We start from the raw sequence: 16,676 nt of genomic DNA, 5'->3' as shown, positions 1-16,676 counted from the left end.
TCAGTTCTATAGTATCATGGAAGTGCTGCGTACACTGGCCTATTAAGATGCTTCAGTGGAGCTTGCAAGTCAAAAAGGCAAATAATAGCAATGCTAGCATTTGATCTTTTTTATTATTACATCTTAACTTGTTCCCCCATGATATAGAAATTCTCCAATACAGTCAATGTGCCTGGCTTACTAAATATGACAAACAATGTAGCTGATTTGAAGGTGACTTGCTGCCTATTTTGTAGTGAATAAATAAATGCTACAAATTCAATTTGTCATAGCCCACCTGAGCCCTTTTATACTGCAATGTCAAAGCATCATGGTATCAATTGCTGGTGATATTTTAATCTAGAAAAAGATTTTCAGAATAGGGACAACTTCTGTTAATACATGTTGGCATGTTCTCTCTATATGGCTTTGAGGGAATCTTGACATACAGAGACCCTGCCCCCAAACAATTTACAATCTCTATTTCTTTAATATATGTGTGCATGGAGCCTAGCGCACAGTGGTCCCCAACCTGAACCTCTAGGCACTTCCATAATACTAATGAACAATAATAATAATATCTTAAATGTATAGACCTCCTTCTATTCAGATGATCCCATAATGTTTTACGAGATTAAACTGATATGTAACTCACCAGTTTAATTAACCTACTGTTGGGGTGACATTCAGCAACTGCTTCATAGGGCATAACAATACCACAGATTAGGACAGGAAGTGGAGGATATAATTTAAACTGTGGGTACTATTTGGATATGCAGACTGTAATTATCCATGTCTGAATTTGACCAAAGCATTGGAGTTAACATTTTTGTTCTAACAAAGAGTGTCATGAACTCCTTAACTGCCACAGGACGTTGGTACTGTCTCTTTGAACAATAGCATTTTCAAAAGTATAGTGCCTCAACAAAAATAGCATTGATCAACATATCACCATCATCTTATTCATGTAGAGCTTTTTCTTTCCTTTTTTTTTAAAGGTAATTGTCATATGTGAGTATGAACCAATCTAGTAAAAGTTTACAACCCCTACTGTATTGTTGCTTTACCTTTAATCATAATTTGGTATTTACAAGCAAGGTAAATCAATGAACTTGCAAGGAAATGAATACAAATTAACCATGAGTCTTAGCTTAAATAAATAAGAACACTGTGCAGAATTTTAGAAACATACAGTAAAGACAATAGGTACTCTCATGAACATACTGACGTGTATTCCATTAGAATTTGAGGGATTCTCCGAAACTGCTGTTGTACGGATTATCAAATCCAGGGATAGGCAATCTATGGCACACGTGCCGAAGGCGGCACGCAAGCTGATTTTCACTGGCACTCACTCTGCCTGGGTCCTGGCCACCAGTCCAGGGGGCTCTGCATTTTAATTTAATTTTAAACGAAGCTTCTTAAACATTCTAAAAACCTTATTTACTTTACATACAACAATAGTTTAGTTATATATTATAGACTTATAGAAAGAGACCTTCTAAAAACGTTAAAATGTATTAAATTAGAGTGAATAAATGAAGACTCAGCACACCACTTCTGAAAGGTTGCCAACCCTGATTAAATCAATAGCCATAAGAAATTCCCATATTTTAGCAGAATTCCAACTGACATTCAGGAACTCTGAAAACAATGTATGACTATATGTGGTTTTGAATAAGCTGCAGTTAGAAATGTCATAAAGCATCATGGATTTAAAGAGCTAATTCAAAAGAGATTTTTTTTATTTCTAAATACAAAGCCTGATAGCTTTTAATAGTGGAGAAAGTACTGACATTTACTGCCACCTGTTGGAAAATGTATAAAACTTCTCTCTCCCATAAGTATGCAGCAGTGATATCCATACATACTGATCCCAGCATGCATCCAATATATCTCTCTGTGTTATCACTTATTAGTGTGTAGGAGGATTGAAACATCCAGTTTTTCTATACAAACAGTCTTCTTACTTCCATTTGAGGGCAAATGAACAAAATGAAACCCCACGACTTAGCTTACAAATCAATAGCTAAGTCCGGAGCAGAATTAGTTTTTTGAAATACTTCAAAACCATGAATCTTTGCATGTAATAATGTACACATGAAATGTATCTGTTTGCAGGGACCTTTTTGACATTAAAGTATATGACTTTAAGTATAGTATAAAGTATATTTGAGATTTCTCTTTGGAAAGCTACTATTATCACCCCAATTCAATAGATCATCAAATAATTTATTACTATGATTTTCAAAAGAGAAAAACTATAGGTAGCAAATATTAATACTAGACACACCATAGATCTGCTTTAATAATGTAATGAACATGAAATTATAATGTTTCTAAGTGGTGTGGCTATTAATGATTCCATGGCACTTTTTATAAGGATAGGGGCATTACCCCAGGACAAATTGCTATATGAGTAATTACAATTTGCCCACTTTAAATTCCCTAATATCAATTGGGTGCTGTGTTCTTCTCTTCCGGTCTTAAGTTGTTTTGTAGCTGTATGTTATAAACAGCTGCCACATTCCATATCGCAGCAGTGTGTTAATTGATTCCTATGCACATAGGGCCAAATCTTTCCTAAGCAAGCATGGCGTGGGCAGCAGTTCTTATACTCTCAAAGCTGCAGATAAATTTAGTGAATGAGACATTTTGCCATCACGGAAGAGGGATATCAGAATCAGGGCAGGGCTAGCTATTTGCTAGGGGAAACTGTATATTTGGTAGCCAGATTTTCCCTCCTGCCATGCCTCTTTTACACTGGTCCATGCCCTCTGCTATGAGTAGTCTGGGTCTCATTCATTAGCAGCATGGGCCTATTAATGCACCATGGCAGAGTCTCATCTTCACTCCCACGCCTGTTGCAATGCAGCTTGCATGCGTACTTGGATCAAATGAGTCTAAATGAATCCAAGGGCTCAGTTGTGGAACCCTAGTATAGGTGAGCACTTACCAGCATAGTCCCATGGGCTTGAGTGGAGCTACTCTTATAAGCGCTTGGCAACATGAACAAGGGTTCCACAGCTGGGCCTTAATTGAGACTAACTGGGCCACATGCTAACGTGAAAGTTAGATTCCCTTAGACCTTCTTACACCTGCTCTACCAATGTGTAAGACAGGTATAATTTAATGTATTTTGCACCTTCTTCCAGCTGACTCTCCTCTCACTTACCCTGGTTTTATACAGGGGCGGCTCCAGGCACCAGCGCATCAAGCACATGCCTGGGGCAGCAAGCCGCGGGGGGGGCGGCCTGCCGGTTGCTGTGGGGGCAGCAGTCAGGCTGCCTTTGGCAGCATGCCTGCGGGAGGTCAGCGGCAATTCAGCGGCAGGTACGCCAAAGGTGCGGGACCGGCAGACCTCCCGCAGGCATGCCGCCGAAGGCTGCCTGACTGCCATGCTTGGGGCAGCAAAATACATAGAGCCACCCCTGGTTTTATACTAGTGGAACTCACTGATGTACTCTTGATTTGCACCAGCATAACCAAGAGGTGAATCAGTCCTATTTAAACTCACTTAGAAATATCTCCTTTCAAACATGGCATTCACACTCTCTCTCCATCTAAATTGGGCCCACTTAACCCAAGGGAGTCAATGATGGCGTAACTCACATGCTGAAGGCCCAGAAGAAAACAAAGTAGCAGGACAGGAAAGTGTAAGAAGCTGCAAGTTAAATTGTGTGAGATTTACTCTAACCTACATGTTCCTTCAGATCCTCATAGTGAAGGCTACCCCAATCTAGCATCCCTTACACATGGCTAAGTTGGTTTAAGGGATTTTATATACAATTAGGGAACATGATCATCTGAATTTGGCCTCTTGTCTTCCCTGTATGCCAGTGCATGTACAGTCAGACATTAGCTTTAAAGTACTTTGAGATCCTTTGGAATGAATAGGTTTCAGAGAGGTAGCCGTGTTAGTCTGTATCAGCAAAAACGACGAGTCCTTGTGGCACCTTAGAGACTAACAAATTTGTTAGTCTCTAAGGTGCCACAAGGGCTCCTCATTGTTTTTGGAATGAATATAAATGCATAAATAAAAATATAAATTCATATAAGCAGCTTTTTAAACTTAATGTCCAGATTTTAATGATTGTATGCTGTGTTTCTGGGAATGGCAAACCGCGACCACTGGGACTCTGTGCCCAGGGCTGCCCAGAGGGGGGGGCAAGTGGGGCAATTTGCCCCGGGCCCCGCAAGGGCCCCCACAAGAGTTTTCAGGGGCCCCCATGAGAGTTTTTGGCGGGTCTTCAGCGGCAGATCCTTCAGTACCGCCGAACACACCCAGATCGAGTGAAGGACCCGCTGCCAAAGACCTGGAGCTTCTTCCACTCTGGGTCTTTGGCAGCAATTCAGCAGCAAGGGCTCCTTCCGCTCCGGGTCTTCGGCGGCAGTTCAGCGGTGGGTCCTTCACTCGCTCCGGGACCTGCCACTGAAGTGCCCCGAAGACCCCAGGCCCCCTGAATCCTCTGGGCAGCCCTGTCTGTGCCTGCAGATGCTCCAAGTAAACAAAACATCCCGACCCGCCAGCGGCTTACCCTGACAGGCTGGAAGCCAACATTTTCTGACCCCTGCTGTATTTTAAAAGTTGGTGTCACAGGAAACACTCAAAAGTTTTGCTAGAATTATTTTAATGTAATCTAATGAAAAACCTGTTGTTATAATAATAACTGAACAAATATGTATTCACCTTCAAAATTACAGTCAATATTTAAACTCAGTAAATGGATATTTAAAACAAGTACCTTAGAACAATATGAGACTTTAAAAAGTCTTAAAAACCTTTGAAGTCTGAATCAGTCTCTGAGTCACAAAACAGTTAATTAAACTCGACTTCAGTCACAGCTGCACGTGCATTGTCATCATAGATGTCGGCAGTGTCATCTTCAGACTCAGATTCCTTCTCGTTATCATCCTCTGTTGTGTCATCATCAAATATGACATCATCTTCTGACCCATCGAGTGCATTGCTGATACAGCATTTCCAAAATGATTTTTCTATCATTTCCGAGGGAATGGACTCCCACGCGTCCTTGACCCACTGGGCAACCAGATTGATTTCGGGCTTCCTAAAATTCCCGCCTTTTGTCAACTTCGCCATGCCTGAGCTCATCCATTCAGACCACATTTTGTGTAGCTTGTTTTTAAAGGGTTTGTTCAAGCAGACATCAAGCAGTTCTAGAACTGAAGTTAAGCCTCCAGGTATTACAGCCAAAGTATTTTTCATATTTTTGGCCACATTTTTTACCTTATCCATCTTGTGTGCCCTGAACATGTCCCAAACGAGCATAAAGGTTTCTTGAAAAGTGCTCCTGGTCTCTTATTCCACACTTTTTCCAGCCATTCAATAGTCCCACTTTCATCCATCCATCCCTTTTCGTGTGCATGTACGATGACATCAGCAGGAAATCTCATGTTTTTAGGCAAGGTTTTTCTTTTAAAAATAACAACAGGAGGGAGCTTTGGTCCATTTGCCAAACACAATAAAACCACCATAAAATGGATTTTTTTCGTGGCCAGTGATTTTAATTAAAACTGTTTTTTCACCAAGATCGGTTACCGTACTGTTGCTCGGGAGATCGAATGTCATCGGTGTTTCATCCATATTTCCTATTTGTGACAGTTCATTTGATATTTTATAATAAACCTTTGGAAAGATTTGATTTTTCTCTTCCAGATCTCTCGGCAGCTTTTGCTCTATCTTTGTTCGCTGACGAAGACAGAGACCATGACGGTTCATGAAGCGAGTACACCAACCCACTGATGCGACAAACATTGATGGCTTTACTGACTTGTATTTGTCGTCTTTTGACATTTGCAGAGCACGCAGATGAATTCCAGTTCTAGTGACAATGTACCCATTTTGTCAATGTTCAACAACCCAATTATTGAGATCTTTCTCCAGCTCAGGAAATGAAGCACACCTTTTTCTTGCTTCTTGGCATGTCTTTTAGCATTGTTTTATTTTTTTACCATTCTCTTACTTGCTTCTCATTGATACAGAATTCACGAGCAGCAGCGCAATTATTGTTTGCTTCTGCATATTCAATAATTTTAAGTTTGAATGCTGCATGATAAGCAGACCATTTTCTTTTGATTTCACTCTTCATTTTAAATACTAGTATGAAAATAGATTATTATTATTATAGTTATAGATTTTGTAGGACTTTATATAGGAATGTCACCTGCTTTATCACTGTCAAATTATTATTGTTCTTCGTTTATTTCAAAACAACCCTCTAGACTGGCATGTCTGTGGCAATAACAGGCTATTTCAATTTTATTAGCAATTCCGTCAATTCTGCGCGTTATATTTTCATATGGGCTCAAGACTTATGAGGTCCATTGGTAGAAATCCATAAAGAGATCAAATTACACAGTAGCGGACTGACACCAGTGCTATAGTACTATCATTCATTGTATTTTTCTGATTGTCTTGTAAGGTGTAGCATTTTGTGAAATGCATGGGTCAAATGTCATACAGATCTGCAGCACTGTTCTTTTAGTATTCCTTTCAAGCCAATTTAGTCCACTAAACAAAGCCTTTGCAACTTTAAAAGGCTGCAGTATTGACATCAATAAATGGGTCAGCAAACTTTGACTCCCGGCCTGTCAGGGTAAGCAGCTGGCGGATCAGGACGTTTGGTTTACCTGGAACGTCCGCAGACATGGAGCCCCTCAGCTCCCTGTGGCTGCGGTTCACTGTTCTCAGCCAATGGGAGCTGCGGGAATTGGCAGCCTGGTGCTCCAGGTAAACAAAACTACAATGTATTAGATATTCAATTCAATAATCCCATAGAGTTTAAAATCATCAAATTTTGGTGTAGACCCGTTTATAAGCCAATCCCCGCTCTTTGATGCTTCACTTTTTTACCAAAAATATTCGGCTTATGAACAAGCATATACAGTAATTTATCCCAACCAATCAACACTGAAGGACACCAGGGGGAAAATGAAGAGAGATTCAACAAGGAAGGATGAAGAATTGAAGCATTCTTCTTAGCATAGGGCCTTCTCTCCATCAGTTTTCTAACAGGGTGCCACATTGTGTGAAGAGGGTTCTGTGCAGACACGAGCCCAAGGCCTGAAGTTTGGATTGCAATATGAATTTAACATTTCCTCACATTTGAGGGTGTTTAGATTCAGTGTTCTTGTTTGGTCAAATACACAGCAAAGGGACCAAGCTGTGAAGTACAGGTCTGGATTTGTATCCTGACATCCCCAAAGTCTGTGTGGGTTCACATCTAAACTTCTAGTTTGGGCCCATCTCTAGGTCTGCACTATGCTCCATTCAGTTAGCTGCTCTCCAGATGACCTGGAACTAAACTAGAAAACCCTAAACTTGACCCTGAAATCTAGTTTTTGCTTGCCAGTTTCACAGACTATTTCAAATTCTTGGAGAACATAACTAGAAAAAAAAATAAAGGAACTTAAAATAAAGCTTAAATTATGGACCAAATCCTCAGCCATGAAATGTCTCATTTGTACTGTTCTGGCTATGCAAAAACCATTGAGCCATCCTAATCTGACAGATGAGGATTCCCATCCAGTCTGAGTCAGCCCTACACCACTTTCTCCTGACCCCACTGTCATGTCAAGGGGGATGGGCTGGCACTCTGGCAGTCCCGCTACAAATTAACAGCATCAAGCAGCCTAAAACAAACCAGTTTAACTAAAGCATCCTTGAGGCTTTATGTTACACTAGGGATCAAACTGTACTCCAGCTGGGAATGAGGGAAGCACAGAGGTGGTTTAATGCCACACCACCATCACCCACACCAATAACCTGCACCAATGCAGCCTGGCTGAACTTGAGGATTGGGGACCAAATACACATAGATATAGACGCAGAGAGAGATTATGGTATATGTATAATTATACCCTGAGGGATGGTGGTTGAAGTTTTATTTGCACTTGTTTGGGATGGCCGCATTACCCATGAGTGCCAATGTCATGAATCTATGCCACACATTTTACAGACAAGCTCCTTTTGAAATGTTTGAGAATTTAAATTCTCATTTCCTTCTGCTTATAAAACTAGACAGGCCCCATTTAGTATCAAGAGTCCAAGTGCATATGTGAAGGGAGAGAAAAAAATAGGCAACCAATTTTAAAGCCTCTAAAAACACTATACATTTTATATTCTATAAATCAGGGTGAAAGTTGTAAAGTCCGATATTTTACAACTAACCAGGGCTAGCAATGGATGCTGCATACCAGGATCAATCCTGTAAATGAGAGTTTTGTCAAAATATGGATTGCAGTACTGGGATTATTACTGCGAACCTGAAATCTGTTTTCCAGGCAAAATAAATCCGGTATTTCTAGCCATGACATGTCATCAGACATTAGAAGTGATGCAGGTCGAGAAATGGATACAGTATATCCCAGACTTCAAGCCCAGTAATCTTCTACAACATTTGGGACATATACAACAGAACCTCAATTTTACAAACATCTAGCTTATGAACAGTGAGTATATGAACCATTTTTATGCCATATAGTAATTTTTTTGTCCACTGAATGTAACTTCAATCCTTCACCCAAAGTCCAAGCAGCTGTACAGGCTTGAACAGACTGAGAAAGACGTTTCTCTCAAACAAAATAAAATCAAGCACACTGCATACATCTGTTACTATTCATCCCTACTATAATTTGGGGATGTTAAATGTTATTATTATTTTTATTTTTATGAACTCGATCCCCAATTAGTTCATTAAATAGGGGTTCTATTTTAATAAAAACTTTTTGTAGCAGTTTTCTTGTTGAAAATGGTGGCTGTTTGAAAGCTCCAGCAGAGATGAGGAGGTCCTAGGGGTATAGTAGATACAGATAATTCCATGGTTCTGCCATGGCTAGAAGAATAAAGTCCTTTGCCCCATGGCTACCAGAACATATGCAGTGTTTCTTCGTGTGCTTGTGCACATGTCTGTGTGTGTTTGTGTGACGTTGCACTCTATATGTTTATTGAAAGATGCTTATAAGTGTAAATATAACATAACTGGAACATGCTTTATGCTAGATATGCCATGTGACATATCTTTGCAAAGGTTATGATCCACTGAATATATTCAGTCTATTTGTATGCATGTATCATTTTTATATCTGAAGTTATGAGCTTTGGCTCTATGCTTGTATTTAAAGTGTTTGCTGTAGGAAACACATAAGGGAGGTTTAGCCAACATATTGTGAAGGGTCTATTCAAGTAATTGGGAGTATTTAACTACAGTGGATTTTGGGAGATGCCAATCCACATCTGAGCTTTCCTGGGAACGTTCAAAATAACATGTAAACAATGGCGTCAACCTGCACAAAGCTGAATCATTCATGGACATTTGACTTGCCCAGGCTACAAACTCCATCTTGTTGCTGTAATTTTGCACAGAAGAACAAAAGGGTTTCCGCTCACAAGACAGAATATAAAAGGCCCTGGCAGCCTCTCCATTTTAATTTTAGCTGGCTCAAGAGATGGTCTCTCTACCCCAAAGAGATACCTAAAAGAAACTGGAACAAAGGACAGTAACTGTGGGGGTATGAGTGATTGCTGGACCCAGGCCATAAACTACAACGTAGGTCTGAAAAGGATTGTACCTGAGATAACATCTAGGGTGAGAAGTTAGTATTTGTAACTAGATCCTTAGTGTATTAAGTTAGCCTTGCGTATTTTGATTTATTTTACTTAGTAACTTACCTTGTTCTGTCTGTTATTACTTGAAACCACTTAAATCCTACTTTTATACTTAATAAAATCACTTTTGTTTATTAATTAACCCAGAGTAAGTGATTAATACCTGGGGGAGTAAACAGCTGTGCATATCTCTCTATCAGTGTTATAGAGGGTGGACAATTCATACAGAGTAAAACAGATTTATTTGGGGTTTGGATCCCATTGGAAGCTGGGTGTCTGGGTGCTGGAGACAGGAGCACGTCTTAAGCTGTTTTCAGTTAAGTCTGCAGTTTTGGGGGTGTGGTTCAGACCCTGGGTCTGTGTTGAAACAGGCTAGCGTGTCTGGCTCAACAAGGCAGGGTTCTGGAGGCCCAAACTGGCTGAAAAAACAGGCTCAGAGGTAGTCTCAGAACACCAGGTGACAGACCCAAGGGGGTCTCTGTGACTGAACCTGTATAGTATGTTATATATACTTTGGTGGGAGCAGAGTTATGCCAGCACCAAGTGCTTTATAAAATCTCACACAACCTTTGTAAGAAATGGCTGCCTAATTTTGGGCTTTGAAATTGATATTTAGGTGCCTAAATAAGTAATTCAATTTTCAAAACTGCCAAGAGCCCAGAAGTTTCCATTGACTTCTTTAGGAGCTGCTGCTGGATGCTCAGTGTAGTTGAAAGTCATATTTAAGTGCCGAGATATGGATTTTAGGTACCTAAGGCAGCCGTGCTTGAAATTTTTGGTCTAAGATTATATGGTATCTTTTAGCCCCTTCGTTTTCAGTTTAAACCAATTTCTACTGAAAAAAATCCCAGCTTTTACAAAAAGTATTAGGTTTTTTTCCGATTTTCACCCTACTTTTGTATCATTCAAATATATGAAAAATAACTTGTTTTATTAGGAAAATACAATACATTGCATTATATATAATGTATGATAATACATTAGCCTGTGTGTATATGCAAAGCTGCCGTTGAAGTACAGCTACGTATTAGTCTAGAAGATACATGTTTCTTTATTGTATGTATGCAAGCTCTGAAGCGCATACGCATCTAAACGTACTGGTGAATCTCACACCCACCGTGTACACATTTCAAGCTGTTAGCAGAGAATGGTTTAAAGATCTGACACACTAAAATGGGAAGAAAATGAAAACCTGTATTAGACTACATTTCAGAACACAAGGAAGAATTCTAAGATTTAAAATAAACAAAAACAGGAGAAAAGGATGAAGTGAGTGTATGCGCTGCAAATGGTGTGATCCAATTATTAAATGTAAATATTTATAGGCTAATAGTTCTAAGTCTACAACAGTAAACTGTTTATTCAAATGAAAAGTTTTATTTGGGGATTAGAGATATATTGTTTTCTTAAACTCAGAGGTGGCATTGTGTTTTGAGTTCTGTTTTAGTTCTGCAGCAAACCACATTGATGAACAGAATTCAAAGCATTAATCTACTGAATACTTTTTTCCTTTGTCCTTCTGTCCACCAAAATAAACCCCAGTATTTACCTAGAAAAATTATTAATAGTTTTTTGCAACGATTTTTACCTGTTTTTGTTGTTGGAGTAATAAACACTGATAAACTACAAGGAAAAATTAAATACAATAAAAAATGAAAACAAAGGGCCCTAGGTATCTTCTCTTTGAAATTGTTACTCAAGGTTGAACTGAAACCTGGTGTCTCATGAGCTGTTGTGTCATCAACAGTTAGTTTTAAGGAACATGCTTTATATTTCATAGGGCCTAATTCTGTCCCATTGAATTCAGTGGGAGTTTTGCTATTGACATCAGTGAGAGCAGGGTCAGGGCCACAGTTCATGTCTTTCATTTATGTGCTTCAACTGTTCCATCTGCCCCCCAAATGTGGAGACTGAACATAAATTAAGTGGTCTTCAACACTGTTTGTTGCTGTGTCAATAATAAATAAAGATAATAATGAAACACATTTTGGTGGATTTTATAATCCAATATATTTAATCATATATGTCAACACATTTCAACTAATGTTTAGGTATACATGAATAGAGTTGTATGAATAAATTATTAAATGAAAATCAAGTGAAGCAAAATATATGTGTGTAACAATGTGGCCGATTCTAGGATCCTGCATGGGGATGAAAAGCTTTTCTATGGAATCACCCTGATGTTAGCTGCTTGAACCCTGCAGACAGATGCAGAGGTAGTTTAGTAGTTTGACCCACTCTGGGGTTAAAATCAGACATGTCCAATTAACTTCAATCTAAGAGTATAAAAAAGATGGCATGTCTCAGAGATGGTGAAACTAAGGGCTGAGATAGAGGTCCTGAAGGAAACCCTAGGGATATTCAAGCTTAGGGAGAAAGCTTAGGCTGCAGTTTGTTATACTATTGTTAATTGAGTCAATAAAGCCAAACCCCAGGAAGGGCTAACTTGAACTATATACTACATTTACACGAGGATGAGAACTCTGCTGGCATACAGTCTATTAAAGAAACAGTCTGTATATATAAAATTATAAAGTACCTGGGATGATTTTACTAATAAGCTCACAGGACTGGATAAACACCTTGATACATCTGTATTGCTGAATGTAATGAGAATTCTAGTGAGCTTTTTATTTTTCAGTTGAAATATATATTCATATATAATATATAATACTACTGTTTCTTTTTAACATATCTATACTAGTGCTTCTCTGCCTGTGTCTTTCTTATATGATAAAGTACTTTCTTTTGCTGCCTACATCATCCCAATTTCTTGTCTCTGGGTCATTCATGAGAATGTTTTGTAATGCCATAAAGAGAGTTTTAATGGGGAGCTTTAATGAGTAATGGAAATGATATGGGAAGGGCTATTCTGGCTTTGATTGGTTTGGACATTGATTGTTTAGCACTTATTGTATGTGACACCAGAAGTCTCACTACGGTTACATTCTTATTATGGGTAAGTCCAAAACAAAAATCCAGATCTGAAACCCACAAACTCTGGAAGTTAAATTCAAACCCAGACCTGTATGCTAATTTTGCAAATACCCCCATTGCAAGAATAGCCTAAAACCAAAACACTTGATCTTGGGGGGGGAGGGGAGGGCTTCTTCAAAATATAGATTCAAATGTAACAGCTTCAGACCATCTCTAGATTATAAAAGTAAGGACTAGGCCAGCTCCCTTCAAAAAGAATAAACGTACTAAGAGATATAGAGCCTGATCCCACTCTCATTGAAGTCAATGGGAAAACAGCCATTGACTTCAGTGGGAACCAGATTAGACTGATAAGTAGATACTATGGGACTGGATCCCACAAGGTGCCGAGCACTTTGCCTCTGACCCAAGAATTACATAGGCATATGCTTAACTTTAGAGAGAGGACCAGTCCCTTGTAACTTAATGGGGCTACTCCTATGCTGAAAGTGAAGCACATGTCCATCAGGGCCACGGTTAGAGTGCTCAGCACCTTGCAGGACCAAACCCATAGAAATTAAGTGCTACACTAGTGACTATAGTGATGGGTATTTTAGGAATATGTGATAATGTGAATGACTCTTTGAACTAGGACAGTACAACTGTGAATGTCAGTACCAGGTTCTAAACTTTCCTCCCTGCATTACTTGTTAGCTGTTTCCAATTTGAGACAGCAGCCTGAAAGCTTGGTAATGCTATCCATGTCAGGGGACTCTGTGAAAGGAAGACTCAGCAATCAAGATACCAGCCAATGTATTCAGCATCAAGAAAACCAGCAGTGGCTGCGATTAAAGGAACAATGATCAGCCTACACAGGGTTTGATTTTATTATTTCAAGGGACATTTCATTCTACATTTTCATTTTAATTAGGTTTGTTGCTAGCAAAGAAACTTATCATAACAGATTTTTCCGGACAGTAGATTACCACAAAGACAAAAGTCTGAAAAAGCGACTGATGAAGAAACTGAAGAAAGAAAGCAATCACTATTGAAAGGGGGGAGGCAAGGAAATCTCCCTCCCTTGTGAACCCTGGCTGGACATAGTCAATATCCTCTGGGGAATGGAATGCATATTTGCCCTCCTCTATGTATATTTTTGGTGCTTTGTGTTATTATTTGCTAAATAAATGGTGAGGTTTTTTGACTCATCCTCTTCTTTGAGACTTTTGTGCAAATTCCCCCATTTAGGGATAAATTGTTAAATAACTCACAAATACTTTAATTTTAAATACAGGTATGGCACACACACCTCTGAAAGTGTGTTTATCTGAACATCAATGCCGCCCTAGATACCTAACTCAGGAGCAGAATGCCAGATTAACCTGCCTCAGTACCATTTTGCTTTCTCACACTAGCCTCTATTTCTCAATATCTTTTCCCCATTTAGAAACACATACCTGAGAGACTGGGTCTAACCCTGTATACTGCTATACAGTGGAGGTCATCTGTGGCCTTCCAGCTAGCAGACCCTAGTGTTAAATGTTAAGGATTGTTGGACAGCCATTCATAGAGAAAGTCCCATGCCTCCAGAATTCACTTTCCCTGCTGGTCCAAAAAAGCCAGAGTTTATTGACCTTTAGAACATAGTAGAAGGCTAAGCTCTATCCTCAGATATACACCTGATGGGGGCAGAGGCTGGTAGTTTTTTGGTTTGATTGGGGTTTTGTTGTCATGTTGCAAAGAGGTGGTTTGGGAAAAAACCTCTTTGATAAAAGCAGCAGAGACTGAAGTTATGCTTATATCTGAAGGATCCTAAGACATGTTGGTGCATTTTTATATCAAATACACCAAATAAATAGAGATGACTCATGAAATCACTGATGCTCCATGCTCCAGATTTTCTTAATCTATGTTCATTCCTGTAGGAGTTTGAAGACAATGCTTAAACTTCTTCCTTCTTTTCCTATCCTGCCCCCATTATGTGCTCCAACAGGGAAAGAGAGAAAAAGTGTATTTATTGAAACCCTCTTCACTCTCTTTTATCTGGCTGTACAATCAATGTATTTAAAAAGCACTACTATGTTTGCTTATATTTTAAAAATGTTTACTTCATCTCAAATTGAAAAATCTACCTACCAGCCTGTGTCTTTGCTTATAATTGATCTCTCTGTTGTGTGATCTTTGCTGTATAAACAATGTCACAGTAGCTAATACATTAGTCTATGAGTCTCTGAAATAAACATATACCTAGTAAATACTTCATAGTTTAAAATAAAAACAGGCATCTGGCTGCATGGTGCACAGAGGAGAGTCAAAGCTGGGGCATGATAAGGCAATGGTAAGATGTGGCCAACTACAGTCACTTGGACATACCCTGTTTTCCCAGCTTAAATCTGTTCCCTTGCCGCTCCGTTTATCTGTTGATAACCTCTAATTAGTCATTTCGTTGTCAAGGGGAAATGCTAAAGTGCTGTGCAGTTTACAGGAACAGTTATGTGTATATATATGATCTATAAGTTCCCTCCGGAGGCAGCATGGTACCCCAGGCTAAGCTAATGTTGCCAAAGAAGAAAGTTTCTGTTGCTCCACTGTGCCAGAGTCCTGCTGTGAATACACGTGGAATTAATTTTTTTCTGCAGGTATTAGAATGTCTAGGGAAAAAACAGCGCCTGTAATTTCTACACAACTTCCACAAGTCAGCTGGCCTAACGCCCATCTGCCTGGAAGGAGACACAGTTCTTTGCTCAGGTAGTGTGACACTGAGGTGCCTACGCTTTACAGCAATGTGCCCCTTTGCTCCAGGTTACTGAAATCAGCTCATCAAGTCTTTCATCCCAGGAGACACAAACCCAATATATAAACAGAGCCTCCTTTTGCACTCTGTCCTCGGAAGGTCCTGTCTAGAGCAGATCATGCTGATCCAACCTGACAACGTACAGGGATAAAGAGGGAGGCTCACGCCAGATGCATTATAATGCTATTGCTAGACAATATCACAGGAGGGCAACCAGCGATCAAAGAAACCTTTTGCCAGCAGACCTTGCTTTTTAAAAACACACACACACAAACAAACAAACAAAAAAACCCAGAGAAGCCAATCAGTGGCTGGTGCTCGCAGACATTTCACAAGAGCTGGAGAGGGACTGTCCTATCATGAACACATTGTTTTTACTGTGCCATAAATAATGCCTCTTGTGTAACATTCAGCACGCTCCAGCATTTCTTATCCCCTCTTACCGCATTTCACTATAACTGGCACAGACCTGAAAGAGTTTTGCAATATAAAAATGGTTTTGGTTAGTTCCTCTGTTCCCTCCCTTTGTTAGTTAGAGCTGCATAATATAGACTACATATACCCAGAGGTCCATTGATTGTTCATTTTAACCATTGATCTGGGCACCTCGCTTTGAGGCAGGTGGTTTGATCACATTTGCCTTTACATCTGCGGACGGTGGACAAATGACTCCTTGCCAGCAGCTCATTTTTGAAATTCCGTTCTCTCTCCGCCCTGCCTTTGCCTGTTTTCCGTCTCGCGCCCTGGTGGTTTCATTTAGGGGGAGAGGCGTGAAGGATACAACGAAACAGATGCAATGAAACTGTCACCCACACCACACCACAGCACACACACACGCTCTTCCTCCCATCCCACCCTCCAAAACTGACAGTCCCCCTCACCCTTCTGGCGATGCCATGGTCCTGAAAGCCCCCTTGTCTTCTCAAGAATCCAAGGGAGGTGGGATGCAAAGGAAGCTCTGTCTTTTGGATAACCCCCTTTAGCGTCTAAGTAGTAGCACAAAAATTCCTTGTATAATCCTCAAGGCTCCAAAAGGCAAGACTCCAGAAGCTCTGCTCTTCAGATTCCTCCACCCCCCTCCACTACCACCACCTCCTGTTGGATTGATATTCTCCACGTCTTTTAGGCTTTCATGTCTTGGAGGAAAAAGCACTGCCACCCCTAGTGGAAAATGAGCAGCGGACGGCAGGGTTAGGCTGTGGAGGACACCTGGGCTTTGATCCCTTGCTTTCTCCTCCTGGAGTGTGTGTGCGGGGGGGTGCATGTGAGTGAGTATATGTGTGGGGAAGAGGTGGTGGGTGACTTCACATTGACATGGTGTTGGCTGAGGCTGGATTGGAAGGTTTTAGCCTTCTA

General features: G+C 40.1%; 1 protein-coding gene across 1 annotated transcript in view; it reads right to left on the bottom strand.

Annotated features, from left to right (window-relative positions):
- SLC1A2 (solute carrier family 1 member 2) overlaps window positions 1–16,676 on the bottom strand; it is a 123,137-nt gene extending 106,461 nt beyond the window's left edge. The window contains exon 1 of the mRNA XM_034769688.1: window positions 16,202–16,676. Within this exon, the coding sequence (XP_034625579.1) occupies window positions 16,202–16,218 (17 nt within the window). The 5' untranslated portion in view covers window positions 16,219–16,676. The remainder of the gene's footprint in view (window positions 1–16,201) is intronic.

This window comes from Trachemys scripta, chromosome 4 (assembly GCF_013100865.1).
Source record: "Trachemys scripta elegans isolate TJP31775 chromosome 4, CAS_Tse_1.0, whole genome shotgun sequence".
NCBI classification, from domain to species: domain Eukaryota; kingdom Metazoa; phylum Chordata; order Testudines; family Emydidae; genus Trachemys; species Trachemys scripta.
The sequence above is the reverse complement of the archived record's forward strand: the minus strand, read 5'-3'. Positions and strand labels throughout refer to the sequence as shown.